This window comes from Eptesicus fuscus, chromosome 20, assembly GCF_027574615.1.
Source record: "Eptesicus fuscus isolate TK198812 chromosome 20, DD_ASM_mEF_20220401, whole genome shotgun sequence".
Classification (NCBI taxonomy): domain Eukaryota; kingdom Metazoa; phylum Chordata; class Mammalia; order Chiroptera; family Vespertilionidae; genus Eptesicus; species Eptesicus fuscus.
In genome coordinates this window covers 9,712,431-9,726,564 of record NC_072492.1, presented here as the reverse complement: position 1 = coordinate 9,726,564, position 14,134 = coordinate 9,712,431, and the positions used below count along the sequence as shown (strand labels likewise).

The window sequence follows — 14,134 nt, the reverse complement described above, 5'->3', positions numbered from 1 at the left end:
ACAGGGGAAGTTTTATGGGGACCCAGCCGGGCCGCTGTTCACAGGCGCCTGTGGCGGTTTTTGAACCGTAACCACAGAATCGGGCAGTTACACTGTAGACCTGTGACCCGGGAGCCTGGAGTATTTTCTAACTGTTTCTCCCTGGGCCTCTAAGGAGAGGCCGGTCGGCCTGCTTTCGGGTGTCAGCTCCTGGCGTCGGGAGGGCACTGGCCCTTCTAGTCTGTCACAAGGCACCTGGGGTCCTTGGAGTGGTCCCCATGGACCTTGCAGGGAACCCTACGCGTGCGCACACACACACATGCACACACACACACACAGAGGCAGGAGCTTTAGCCGCTGCGCCTCACCCGCCCCAGCTGGGGTGGCCTTCACCTTCCAGGACACGTCGGGCGGGGTTGGTTCCGGCGGCGCCAACCAGCTTCTAAGTCAGGATGTGTGGCAGGGTCCAGTGCCAGCCAGTGACCCCGCGCCCAGCCTCAGGAAATGGAGCTCAGTGCCCACCGGGGCAGAGCAAGGGGAAATGGTTCCCACAACAGCGTCTACCTGCCCGTCTCCCAGCGTTCAGCGTCCCTCCGTCCACCCAGAAGCTGCAGTGAGCACTGTGGGAGCGCTGGGCGGAAACCGTGCCGCCGTCCGGAGAAGGAACACGGGACACGGTCTCCCTTGGAAAGGGGTCAGGAGCTGTCGGGTTGCTCAGAGGCGGCGGGAACCCACATTCCCACCGCCCAGGGCAGAGCGGGCAATGAAGCGGATGTTTCAGGCTCAGAGGCAGGGACCTGGAAAACGGGGCTCTCGCTTCCTGACGCTCAGTCCCTTGTCCCATCCTCTCCGGGGCAGGTGATGCCAGGAGAGCTGGCCCACCAGCAGCCTAAAGGCCCGGGTCTCCCTCCCGGGGTTCTGCCACGAGCTCTGCCGAGAGCACCCGCTGCAGGCGCCAGACAGTGCCCCGAGGACGGCCGTCACAGCTCGGGGAGCCACAGGCCCCTGCGCTCCCGGTGCCAGCCCTCAGGCCAGCGTGGCTCCGTGGCCACCGGCCTCAGCTCCGTTTGGGGACGTGCAGGATTGGGCGGGTCCGTGCGGACGCTCCCTCTGGGGCGTTTGTGCTGGGACCAGGAAGCTCATAGGGACCGAGGGGGGCCTGGTATAAGGTCGGCTTCTTAATGAGCGGCTGTGGCGGCACGTGTTGCTGCTGATAAAATCCATCAAGCGCAAGATTTGCCTCCACCTTGAGGGCCGGGTCCTCTGCCCATTCCTCCCTGAAGGTGCTCCTGCCGTGACGCTCAGGTTTGCCCCCAGCCTGAGTGTCCCTGGGTGCCCAGCTCCAGTCCTAGCTGGATCTGGGGGTCCAAGGGAGGTCTTATCCCAACAGTCAGAGGGTAGCCAGCGTCATCAGGGCTCTCGGAGGCCTCTGACTCCTTGTTCACGTGGTCCCTCCCCAGGGCGTCCCTGCCCCTCAGGGACTGTGGTCCCTGGTTTGGCCTCATTTAGAAGGAGGAAGCCTCAGCTGGGATACCTGGCCCGTCCTGGGGACCAGCTGAACCCCTCCCTTTGCAGAGCATGGGGCGGAGCGGGAACTGGTGGGAACTGACCACCCCTCTAGGTGGAAGCGGAGTGACCACAATAAGGCGCACACTTCCACAGGCCCCTCTTTCTTCCGTGTTGTTGGTCTCTACGGCCCACAGAGACAAGGCCCAGCTGGGGAGATGTGCCCATGGGAACCTGGGCAGGGGTGCAGACCCCTTTCTGCACATGTAGGACACCTCCCAGGCACCTTACGTGCCACCCCTGCTGTGGGCACCTTCCCCCCAATGAGTTGAGGTCAGAGGTGAGCAGGGCCTAGTCAGCCACATGGAGATGAGCAGGGGGCCTGGGGAAGCCCCTGTCTGCCACCTCAAGGGCCCCGCAGACACACACACACACACACACACACACACACACACCACCCCTACCTGGCCCTGGCTCAAGGGCGGGGCAGCCCGGCTCCCCTTCTCCTCACGCCCGTCCCTCCTCAGTGTCGAGGAGTGTGGGCATCCCTGCGGATGGAGGGACAGCTTCCACAGGAGAACAGGCAGGGAGCCCGGGCACCCCCCCAGCTGCCTCCTCCTCCCCAACCATCCTTGCCTGGATCTGGGGTGATGGTGGTGGGGGGTGAGGGGGACACTGGAAGCCTGGGAGGGGTCTGTGCCGTGCTCATCCTTCTCTAAGGTCAAAAATAACACCTCCTCACCTCACTTTCCCTTCCTCCGTCCTGAATCTTGCAGAGATCCCCGTGGCGCCGCCCACCACTGCAGCCAGCAGCGTGGAGGAGCCGGAAGGTAGGTTTGCCCCCTGGGCTCATCTCTCTGGGAGGGGTGGGAAGGGGAGGGGGTTAGAGGGGCCAGAATCCTCCGAACCACCATCAGGGCGCTACTTGGCATGAGTGGTACCCGGGCTGGACTGAGGAGGATGGAGCCTCAGGGCATTTTTCTGGGAACCCCTACCCCCACCCAAGAATAAAAGAGAGGGGTTTATCAGTGCCTGTGGGCCAGCCTCTCTCCAAGCCCAGGACGCTCACAGCGGCTCCTCTTGTTCATCCACCAAGATAGGAAGCGGCCTGAGCCCAACACCGTCCGACGGGGCCGCGTCACCCCTTCCGGGGCTGCAGAAGGTCCGGGAAGGAGGTGACAGCGCCTTCCTGAGCACCAGGACAGAACAGGGGGCCGCACACAGAAAACGGGGGTGGGGGGGGGACAGGGAGAGAACCACACCGCCACTGTCCCCCTCTTCTCGCTGAACGTGAGCATTCCCTCGGTTGCCAAGGTGGCCACAAACCACAGCAGGGCCAGCAGCCCGGTGACCTGGGCGCCAGCAGAAGTCGCAGGTGTTTCCTCACCCGGTTAGAGAGGGTGCGGACATCCCCGAATGCCGTTTAGGCCACTGTTGCTTCAGAATTACGGGAGCCGCCAGGCCTGCGGCTGCCTCCCGACCGTAACCGCTAATAAAGAAGCGATGTGGCGCGGGGCGGCCCCGTAAGCCTCGGGTCTGAACGTGTTTGGATAAGTGTGTTTAGTGTATTCGTTTCCTCTGTACTGTCGACAAAAGAACGTCCAGCCGAAGAAAAAGTCCGAGAGGAGTGGACCTGAGCCAAACGGACCACGTTTGCCGGGAAGCAAAATCTCCACGGAGTGGGAAAATGCTCCGGAGAATGGCAGCTTTACAGCTTGTTTTATACATGACAATCGGAGGAGGGGGTGTAAGGGGGTCACCTGCAGGCCACTGCGGGTAGATGAAAGGGATGGGAGAAAGCAGCGTGGGGAAGGTCTGGGACTGGATATGAAGTAAAATGGAGAGAGGCTTCTTTTCATGGTGGGTGCAGGATAGTTCGCAGTTAGCACTTACAGCCCATGGAGAGGGCCTTGGGGGACCAGAGAGCCATGTGGGGTCTGGTATGTGGTGTGCCCCGAGGGGTCCGGAGAAGGAGGTTACTCTGCCATTTCCAAGGGTGTGTTATCACAGATGCAAAAAGACAGGCAGGCTCCGCTAAGGTAAAGAGTGACCTTTGTCAGGGAAGCTACAGGCCTGGCACGTGGCCACCTGCCTCAACCCGCTTTGCGTTGGGACTTGTATGTTCAGACCTTCCTGTGTGGTTACGTTCGGTCTCAGTCTGTACGGCCCCCCGTACAGGGCCCTGAGTGTGTCCGGTTTAGTATGTGGCCCCTTTTCCATCCACAGGAGTCCCATGTGTTTTACTTTTGTATTTGGAGATGATGCTGTGAGAATGGTTGTCACCAGTCTTCGGCACAAGAGAGGTTGCGTGGGGCTCAGAGCCCGCTGGATGGGGCGCCACGCGGAGAGCAGGCCAGGCTTGTACCCAGCGTCTGGTCCTGGGGTCACACAGGCCTTTTGTGCACTGGCACTTGGAGTAGGAGTGGAAATGGGGGGCCCATGTGAACATCAGTGTCAGCTCTGGGGACCCCCTTCCTCCTCTCCAGGGAGGTGTGGGGGAGACTTGCACACCCACGTGGTTGCCTGAATGTCTTAGAACAGCGGTCGGCAAACTCATTAGTCCACAGAGCCAAATATCAACAGTACGATTGACATTTCTTTTGAGAGCCAAATTTTTTAAACTTAAACTTCTTCTAACGCCACTGCTTCAAAATAGACTCACCCAGGCCGTGGTATTTTGTGGAAGAGCCACACTCAAGGGGCCAAAGAGCCGCACGGGGCTCGCGAGCCGCAGTTTGCCGACCACGGTCTTAGAATAAAGACTAGACTTGAGTGCTGGCCGTTCGCTGGGAACTGAGAGAGAACGTTTCAAGCTCGCACATGTGCACAGTCAACGCACAGCCCCCAGAGAGGAACGGACAGAGAGCATGTCAGGGGGGTGCCGAGGTCTCACCCGGGAAAGCCAGGGACGTTGGTCTTGGGAAGTTGGGTTGAGTCGTCAGTCACCTTTGGTCGAGCTGCAAGGGACACTCACAGGAAAGACTGCAGGAGGAAGCAGCTCGGGGGCCTGGGCGGCGGGAGGCAGGAGCCAGCGTGAGGCTGAGGAAGGCACGTCCCATCCAGCTCTGGGCAGCGCAGCTGGGCGAGCCGACACTGCCACTCGCTGGAGTCTCCACTCCTGCTTCCGGGGTGCGGCCTCAGCCGCTCAGAGCTCACCTGGCCCAGCTCTTGGGGCTGTGCACCCAGCTCAGCCAAGGCCCAGGCAGACCAGCATCTCGCTCTTGCCTCCCATTTTCCCAGTCTCTGCAGCGGTTTTGGCTTTTTCCCTTGCAAATCAGAAATGGGCAAATGGGACAAAAATAGGGAAAAAGAAAAACGACCCCCGAGATGTCTGTGCCGGCCACAGGAAGCTGGAGTGAAGCAAGCGACGAGCTTCCCGAGCGAGTGCTTACAAACACGTGCAGCCTCCTCCTCTGAAAGGCCTTTTCAGTTCTTGGTTAGTTAGTTAACTTTCTGACTCCTTTTGGTTTTGTTACTGCTTATTTCTTTTCTTCCTTCCAAACCTTTAGAAGACACGTTTGAAATGAAAGCAAGCAGTAAACACACGTTACACAGCGCTTTGCTCACAGATGGGCTGAGCGAGCAGGTGCGATCCTCATGCTTTGACCAGACCCTTCGGACCTTCTCTGGTGATCCGGGGTGCCCAGGATCTGGTGCTCACACCCAAGGACCAGGCCATGCCCGGGCCTCAGGCGCTGGACTCTGGGCCTGCCACGCACGGCTGCCTTGTCTCGGTGGGCGGGATGGTGTGGGCAGGAGGCCAGGGGGCCCCTGGGGAGCGGGCCCGGAGCGCAGCACTCCCCAGCCTGTCAGTTCTTGCAGTGTTTGAATAGGGAAGGCTTGTGTGCCAGGCTGCCGGAGAAAAGCTTATTTACTTTTGCCTGCGTAACGGAGGAGAATTAATAAACCGAGAATTTGTCCTGAAAGCTGATGGACATAACCTCACGCTGAACCCACCCCCTGGCAGGGCCAACTCACGTACGAAATGCTGTCCACTGCTGTCTGAGCGGCCGGAGCCCCGTCATGGGGCAGGAGGCAGGAACGCCATGCCCGTGGGAGGTCTGGGCCAGGGCCCAGGAGGGCAGTGGGCTGGGGGGCAGCGAGGGACCACCCATTCCAAACCCACCCATCCTCTGGGCTAAAAGAGGGCCCTGCCCTCCCTCGGCTTCCATCAGCTCTGTGTAGTTGTTGATCGCACGTCGTTTGGCTTCATGGCGGCCACTTGGCTCAGTGGGATGAGTCCCAGTTTGGACCAGGGGCTCTGGGGTTGATATTCTGCTAGCTGAGAGGCCTTGGACATGCAAAGACTTCTCTTTTCTGCCCCCCGCACCCCAGGTTGAGGTGAGGGGCTTTCTTGCCTTCTTCTCCGGGTAGGAATGGCCTTCTTTCTCCTGGTAAGCTTTTTTCCTCTTCAGAAATGCTTTCTCTGTCTCCTCTGCCTCTGATGGTCAGTCTCTCCTGCAGCCCCGTGCCGAGGTCTCCACGGGCAGAGGCGCTGGTGAATAGTTACGACCTGGCTGGGGTAGAGTCTGACATCTGGCATTTGCCACTTTCCCTGGTGTCAACACTCCTGGTGACTGGTTGCAGACACACCCCATCTGATGCCATGGAACATACAGGTGGGAAGAGATGCATATGACGGGCTCTCGGAGCTCAGGTGAGCTGACTCCACCCAGCACTGCCTGTAGGCTCCCCCGGAAATGGAGTGTAGGCATAGGAACACGAAAATACAGAGGGAGGAAGGGCCGCCTCTCAGCCAGGCGAGAGGCTGTGCTCTTTCACTGGCTTCCTTGGTGCCAAGGGGCACTGCTGTCTGCTGAGTGGAGGCTGGACTTGGGATGGAGGTGCAAGAGCAAGGAGCCAACTCCTGGGACCCCTCCCGCAGGGTCTTGGTCCTCTCTCTGGGCCTCGTCCCCTCATGGCACTTGCCCCACCGGCATTTGGTGTGGTGTCTTCTGCAACCTGCTTCCATGGCCCCAGCCTCGGGGCAGTCACCTGAGAGTTGTCACACCTGGTGGCCCCTTAGCGCCTCCATTTTTTCATGAAAGAAAGTTGGGTTTATAGAGACCTGCCGCCTGGAGCAGCTTGGACTGTCCTCGTGTTAGGCTTGTTTTCCAGGACAGGGAATAGGTGATGAGGAAGGAACGTGAGCTGGAAAGACTGGGGTGCAGCCTTCCCAGGTGCCGGGGGCCGGAAGGAGAGGAGAGGACACCAGATGGGAGCCCCAGACCCGAGTTCTGCCTCATCTTGTTTCCTTCTCTGGAAACAGGGTAGTCAATGGAATGGGATGATCCAGATAAAGCTTTGGACTCGGTGGTGGGCTTATACATGCCCAGTGTCAACCCAGTGGAACCGCCTGGGAAGCAGACACCACAGTGTGTGGAGGGCTCGCACTGCGTTGAGGTGTCTGCAGGCTCCGTGGTGGGAAGGCAGGGTGGGCAGCAGGAGGTGCGGCCCGAGGACAGGTGTGCAGGGCCCGCTAAGTGGAAACTGCTGGTGGCCTCGTCACGTCCTTCCCAGCAGCTGAAGTTAGACCCTGAACCCAGCAGAGAGTTGAAGCCTGGAAATGGATTACAGGTCAGATGCTTAACAAGAGCCAAAAGGTGGAAGCAGCCCAAACGCCCGTCAGTGGAGAAGGGGTAAGCCGTGTGGCAGTTTCATGCAATAGAATAATATCCAGTCATTAAAGGAACGGAGCTCTGACACATGCTAGGACTTGGATGAGCCTCGGAAACATCATGCTGAATTGAAGAGGCCAGATGCAAAAGGCCACATAGTGCATGGTCCCATTTATATGAAACTAGAGGCCCAGTGCATGAAATTTGTGCATGGGTGGGGGTGGGGTGTCCCTCAGCCCGGCCTGAACCCTCTCCAATTCGGGATCCCTCTCTCAATCCAGGACCACTGGCTCCTATCCACTCATCTGCCTGCCTGCCTAATGCCCCCAACTGCCCTCCCCTGCCAGCCTGGTCGCCCCCAACTGCCCTCCCCTGCCAGCCTGGTCATCCCCAACTGCCCTCCCCTGCTGGCCTGGTCACCCCCAACTGCTCTACCCTGCTGGCCTGATTGCCCCTAACCCCCTGCCAGCCTGATCTTGCCCTTAACTGCTCTTGCCTGCCGGCCTGATCACCCCTAACTGCCTCTGCCTTGGCTCCCACCACCATGGCTTTGTCCAGAAGGAAGTTGGACATCTGGAAGATGGCTGGTCAACCCGGTCTAATTAGCATATTACCCTTTTATTAGTATAGATAGATTATATAGGATAGGATTGCTTAAATGGGGCAGGGGAAGTCTTTTACAGCAGGAGGAGATGCTCTTGGCAGACAAAAATACATAACCCCTAAATCTGGACCAGTTATTAAAAAATTGAACCTCTTTCTTACACCTTACACCAAACAGCTGTTGCCCTTAAAACCCTCCTCAGCCCCCACCTTAGGTTCTGCCTTTGCAGTTCACCCAGATTAGGTGCTGATTGGTCAGTTTCTATGCCAGTCAGTGTCAAAAGCTCCGCCTCCTAGGCAGCCATTGGCTCTTCGCAGTTCACCCAGATTTGGTTCTGATTGGTCGGTTTCTATGCCAGTCAGCTTCAAAAGCTCTGCCTCCTAGGCAGCCATTGGCTCCTCTAGGAAATCCAGAATGGCCCCACCTTCACGTCAGCTCCAGCCCTTCAGTCACACCCCTAGTCCGCTACCAGGTGTATCTCTGGCCTCTCTGAGAAGCGGCACCTCAGGTCTGTGCTGGTGGCAATTTTGAATTCTCATCCTTGACCTAACCTTCTTACAGTGCGAGCTCTGTGAAGGCAAACATTTGTCTTGTTCATCCTTAGTTCACTCAGACTTTACCTGTGTCTATGCATCCATGCTAGCACCGCATGGTGACCGGTCGAACAGTTGTTTCGGTTGTCACGGTCACTGCCTTTTTATATATAGAGAGATGCCCAGAATAAGCAAATCCAGAGACAGAAATCAGATCCGTGGTTTCCAGAGCCAGGGAGGAAGGAGGCATGGCGAGGGGTGATGGTGCAGGCTTCCCCTGCGGGAGGGAAAAGCTGGGGAACTAGGCAGTGGCGCTATGGTGAATGCACTAATGCACTGGACTAAAATGTTTAAAAATGACTCAGATGTCAAGAACTTGTGGTCAGAACCCAAGGGTGACGTGAATCTGGCTTGTTGGGTTGGGGGAGTGGAGAGCAGCGGCCACGGAGCCTGAGCGCTGGGCCTGGGCATGCATGCCTTCCTGTCCCCTTGCTCACCGGAAGACTCTGAGGGCAGGGGGTGTCTTTTAGCTCCTCCTCACCCACCTCCAAGCAGGGATAGCTCAGCCTACACGAGAAATGGCAGGTGTCCTCTGTTGCCCTCCAGGCACACAGGGTGGCCATGGCCTTGTGTTAAGTAGCAGAGGTCTGGCTGCACCGCCTACAGCCTTATTCTCTTTTGGGGAGCCTCGGTACTCCTGGCATAGGAGCAAGGGGCCTGTGGGTCTGTGGGGGGACTGGGGCTGGAGCTAGGATGGCTGATCGTGCGGAGGTCCCAGGCCACTTAGAAGGAGGAGGTCTGTAATGGACTGCGGCCTGGCCTTCAAAGCGTGATATGAAACAGGATGTTAGGCCGTCCAGGATTTGCTGTTTAGGAAATGACCATCAGCTAATTAGTATCCTGAGAAGAAATTGACCCAGACCCGTGATAAAGGAGAAATTGATTCTGGGTAAGTGAAGAATAGATGACTCTTACATGATGCTAGCACTCTTCTCAATTATCAGCCATGGAGTCTTCTCCGCCATGGAGGAGAAGACTCAGCGGAGGTGGGCGCACCTGGCTATCCCCATTGCACACGGGAGGGAGCAGGCACAGAGAGGTCCATGAGCACCACTGCACAGCGCACTGCTGGGATTGCAGCTAAGGCGCCTGGCCTCCATCTGTGAGTGGCGTGGGCCTCCATGTCATTCTGCCTCTCGGTAGTTATGCTGGTTGGTCCATGTAGGAGAAGGTTTTACTATTGCCAATTGTGTGGTAACATTCTACCAAGACAAACTCACGTGTTCACAGGGGACCTGAAACCAAGGTAGAGATGGAGGTTAAAGGCCGCGTGTTCTGCAGGTGCCAGGTAAAGGCTCTGATAGTGGTTGGTTGGTGCGTGGGGCAGGCATGGCTGAGGCCACAGGCTCTGGACATGGCGAGCAGTTGGCAAAGATGTCCTGTTGGTCTAATCGCAAGGCAGCCAAGCGAGACAGGGCAAATGCGTGAGTGTCTACCAGTAAACCAGCGGGGGAGGGAGGGGGAGGGCTCACAGCGCCTTCCTCACACCGGACAGCCCTTGCATGGTGAGAACAAGCCTGCAGAGAATCGGCTGAAAATGGCTAAGAATTCTGCAGGGAGGCCATTACCACATTAACATACAAAGATCGTAACTTTTCTTATCTATCAGCAATAACTAGTTACAAAACAGTGTCATAGCCACCGACCCACCGAAGATCATGTGGCGGGGTATCTAGCCGTTAGGAAGTGCTCCATGAATGCACATCATTTTTATGATACTGGAAACAAAAGCCCAGTTAGAATAGCAGCGAATCAAATACACAGAATAAATGTAGCAGTAAAAGTACACAATGGATATTAAAAGAAAAGATAAAAATTTCCCCAAGGGACACTAAAGAAGACCTGGAAAAAAATGGAAGGTCTTACCATGTCCGGCGGGGGCAAGACTTGAAGTTGCAAAATGTCAATTCTCCTTGAAATAATCTAAGTTTAGCGTAATTCTAACCAAAAACCCCAATTTGATAGGACATGATTCTTAAATTCAGTTAGAAAAGTAAGTGAGTGAGAATAGCCAATAATTTTTTTTAACCAGAGCAATAAAGAGTGGCTTTCCCTACCAAACTTTAGAAATATTGTAAACGGGATATTTAAATGAGTGTGATAGTGGCATAGGAATAGACATCACAAAAGCCGAGTGGCGAGTCCAGAAATAGACTCAAATGTAAATATAGGAACTTAGTATGGTAAAGCTGTGATTATACATTGGTGAGGAAAAAGCATGATCAGTAAATGGTGCTGAGGAAAGTGGCTATTCTTAAATAGTAAAATTAGATTTCTACTTGATGCTGTAAGCCAACATAAATCCCAATAGATTAAGTGTTTGTATATATTTTAATGATTCCTTAAAAGTTCTAGAACAAGCATGTCAGACATGCAGCCCGCTGGCCGCGAGTTTGACATGCGTGTAATAAAACATACCAGTATCAATGCAATATTGGAGTGAGGGAGGCTTTCTAAATATGATACAAAGGGCAGAAATCATAAAGGGAAAGATTTTAAGTAGATAAAAACAGAAAACTGTATTTCAAAAATCTCTGTGAGTAACATTAAAAGGCAAGCTGAAAGCTGAGAAAAATATTTGTGATATGGATAACCAAAGATTAATATCTTCAATAAATAAAGAGTGTTTAGAATTCAGTAAGAGAGAGCTCCTAAAACAAAATTGGACTGAGAAGATGGACTAGAAATGTAGAGAATTTGTACAAATGGCAATCAGCATCTGAAGTATTACACTCACTAGTAATAAAGAAATAATATTAACAAGAATGCCATTTAAAAAAAACACACATTAAATTGACACCATTTAGAAAACAAAAAGTAATTCCCAGTGTTGATAGGGTTGGGGAAATAGGCACTCACCTACTCAGTGATGGAGGGTAATTTGGTACCACTTTTATGAAGGGTGGTTTGGCACCATGCATCAAAATGTACCTCTGACCTCATCATTTCACTTCTAGGAATTTAGGCAAAGGAAAAAGTGATGTGTATCAAGATTTAGCTACAAGGTTGCTTACTGCAGCATCCTCTATAATAAAGAGCTAATATGCAAATGGGCGTCACGCCCTCGTGCCATCACATCGTAACTGCTCAGACACTCAACACTGGGGAGAGAGGAATGGGTTCCAGTCAGGCACAAATGAGCTTGCAAAAGAGGAATGGGGACCAGCCAGGCACAAATGAGCTCTGGAGAGAGGAATGGGGACCAGCCAGGCACAAATGAGCTCTGGAGAGAGGAATGGGGACCAGCCAGGCTGCGGCCCGGGAGAGGGACAAACCTCCCGCCCGTGGTCCTGGGCGCCAGTGGCTGTGTCTGTGCCTGTGGCCTGGGGGAGGGACAAGCCACCTGCCCCTCGGTCCCAGGAGCCTGCAGCTGTGGCCTGGGTGAAGCCGCCTGCCCACGGTCCCCTGCGGCTGTGGCCAGCCCAGGTGAAGCCAGCCCAGGTCCTGGGTGCCTGCGGCCAGCCAGAGGGAGTGGATTCCAAGTCTTGGGTGCAGGGTGAGGCAGAGGCAGTTAGGGGCGATCAGGCCAGCAGGGGAGCAGTTAGGGGCGATCAGGCAGGCAGGCAGAGGTGGTTAGGGGCAATCAGGCAGGCAGGCAGAGGGGTTAGGGGTGATCAGGCAGGCAGGAAGGCGAGTGGTTAGGAGCCAGTGGTCCCAGATTGCAAGAGGTAGTCTGACATGCCCTGAGGGGTCCCGGATTGGAGAGGTTGCAGGCCAGGCTGAGGGACCCCTCCTCCCCCATGCACGAATTTTGTGCACCAGGCCTTTAGTTATTTATAATAACATAGGAGGAAACAACTAAACGTCTCCCATAGAGTTTTAGTTACTCAGTTATGGGGAGAATCCATAAAATGATGTTGTAGGAGAATATTTAAATAAGATATGGAAAGATACAATATATTGCCAAAGCAGATCACACAACAGATTACAAATGGAGGGTCACCTTAGATTGGTGAAAAGACTGGTTTACAGAGTATTTCAAATACACTGTTTTCTTGTGCTCATATAGTTCTGTGGTTCTCGGCCAGCGGCTGTTTTGCCTCCAAGGGGCACTTGGCCACTTCTGGAGACATTTTTGATTGACAGCTGGGAGGAGGGTGCTGCTGTCACCCAGTGGGCAGAGGCCAGGGATGCTGCTAAGCATCCTACAGCACACAGGGCCACCCACTTATAACAAAGAATTGTCCAACCCCAAATGCTAACAGTGCTGAGGTTGAGAAACCCGTAACCTCTACAGGGTAGAACATATGTGTTCTCTCTGAAAGCCCTGAGGAGAGAGGCCACTGTATTCACAGGTAACCGGCTCATTTGTGAGTTACACATCACACGGACACAGATGTAGCTGAAAGGTTAGAAAGCTGTTTTCTCAAATCAGCAAGCAATTTCTGTGTGATCATAGGAAATGCTGTGTTCACATAGGAAATGCTTGCCATTCACTCTTCCGTGGTGAAATTTAGCCCAGCCTAAAATGAAATTATCCCAAATTCTGAGTTTTACTATAAGTAACTGTATTTTGGATTACCGTGATTTACCTAATTGTTCAACTTTCTATTTCGAGAAATCTCAGAGAAGCAGAGAGAATAGTGGCGGCGGGGACCCATGCCTATCACCTACACTTAACCATTTGACATTTTGTCCCATTTGCTTCAACAATTTCTTTTGATGAGATATTTTAAAAGAAAAGCTGACGTATGACATCTTACCCCTACATCTTTCGGAATGCCGTCTCTGAAAATATTCTCTCAGCTTTTCAGTAGCATCATTACACCTAAGTGGACAAGGCTTTACTATCATCTGATCCCAGTCCATCTTTCTTATCCCCCAAGTGTCCCTTAGAGCTGGTTTGCTCAGTACTTTAGTTATGGGAGCATTATGCAATAATGGGCTTCACAAAGCATGATGTGTAGAAGTACATCTGGGTCCCCAGGCGTGGGCTGCTTTCGAGGATGTGATGCACGTGGGGTGGCGTGTCAAGTGAAACGTGCTGCCCACATGTTACATGTCATCATCGTAATCTCATGCTCTGAAAGAAGAGGCAGGGAGCGCCACGTCCAGCCCGAACTTCAGCCCACCCTGTGGTCTTGGAGGTGGAGGGTGGCAAGCTCTGTGCTTCCTTCAGGGGCCCGGCCCTAGGGGAGGGCCCCTCCACAGCAGAGGGACCAGGAAGTCCACAGTGTGGCGGGAGCAGAGGGTGCTGAAGCTCAAAGACAAGTGAGCACCACGGGTCTGAAGCGGGCTTTTTAAATCAATATATATTTTTATTGATTTCAGAGAGGAGGGGAGCAGGAGAGAGAGATAGAAACATAAATGATGAAGGAGAATCATTGATCGGCTGCCTACTGCTTGCCCTCTACTGGGGATTGAGCCCACAACCAGGGCATGTGCCCTTGACCAGAATCAAACCTGGGACCCTTCAGTCCGCAGGCCAACGCTCTATCCACTGAGCCAAACCAGCCAGGGCTGAAGCAGGCTTTCTTGATCCTGGCACTGCCAACAGCAGCGCTGGAGAATTCTTAGTGGTTTTTTGGGGGAGTGGGATGGGGGGCTAGCTTGTGCACAGCATCTCTGGCCTCCTCCCTCAGCCCAGTCCCCCTCGGAAACCAGAGACTGAGCCCCGGGAATGGGCACTGTGGGTGGGACCCGCTCACTCTGCCCTGGCTGGGGACCAGACTGACCCATGTGGATCAGGTTGGACTGAATGGAGTTGCCATTGTATTTGGCCACTTGTGTCCCCACAGAAATGGCAGTTTCACATGGTCCCGCTTACTGCTTGCTTCCCGTGGCCAGGGACCCTGCTCCCCGCAGCCTGCATGAAGCGGGTGTTCCTTCCCTCT

The 14,134-nt window shown here is 54.6% G+C and overlaps 1 protein-coding gene across 2 annotated transcripts in view; it reads left to right on the top strand.

Annotated features, from left to right (window-relative positions):
- The window catches only part of NTN1 (netrin 1), a 180,556-nt gene that overhangs the window by 131,234 nt on the left and 35,188 nt on the right, over nt 1-14,134 (top strand). For both annotated transcript variants that reach the window (XM_054709687.1, XM_028128292.2), the window contains exon 5: nt 2,262-2,315. In XM_054709687.1, the coding sequence (XP_054565662.1) occupies nt 2,262-2,315 (54 nt within the window). The remainder of the gene's footprint in view (nt 1-2,261; nt 2,316-14,134) is intronic.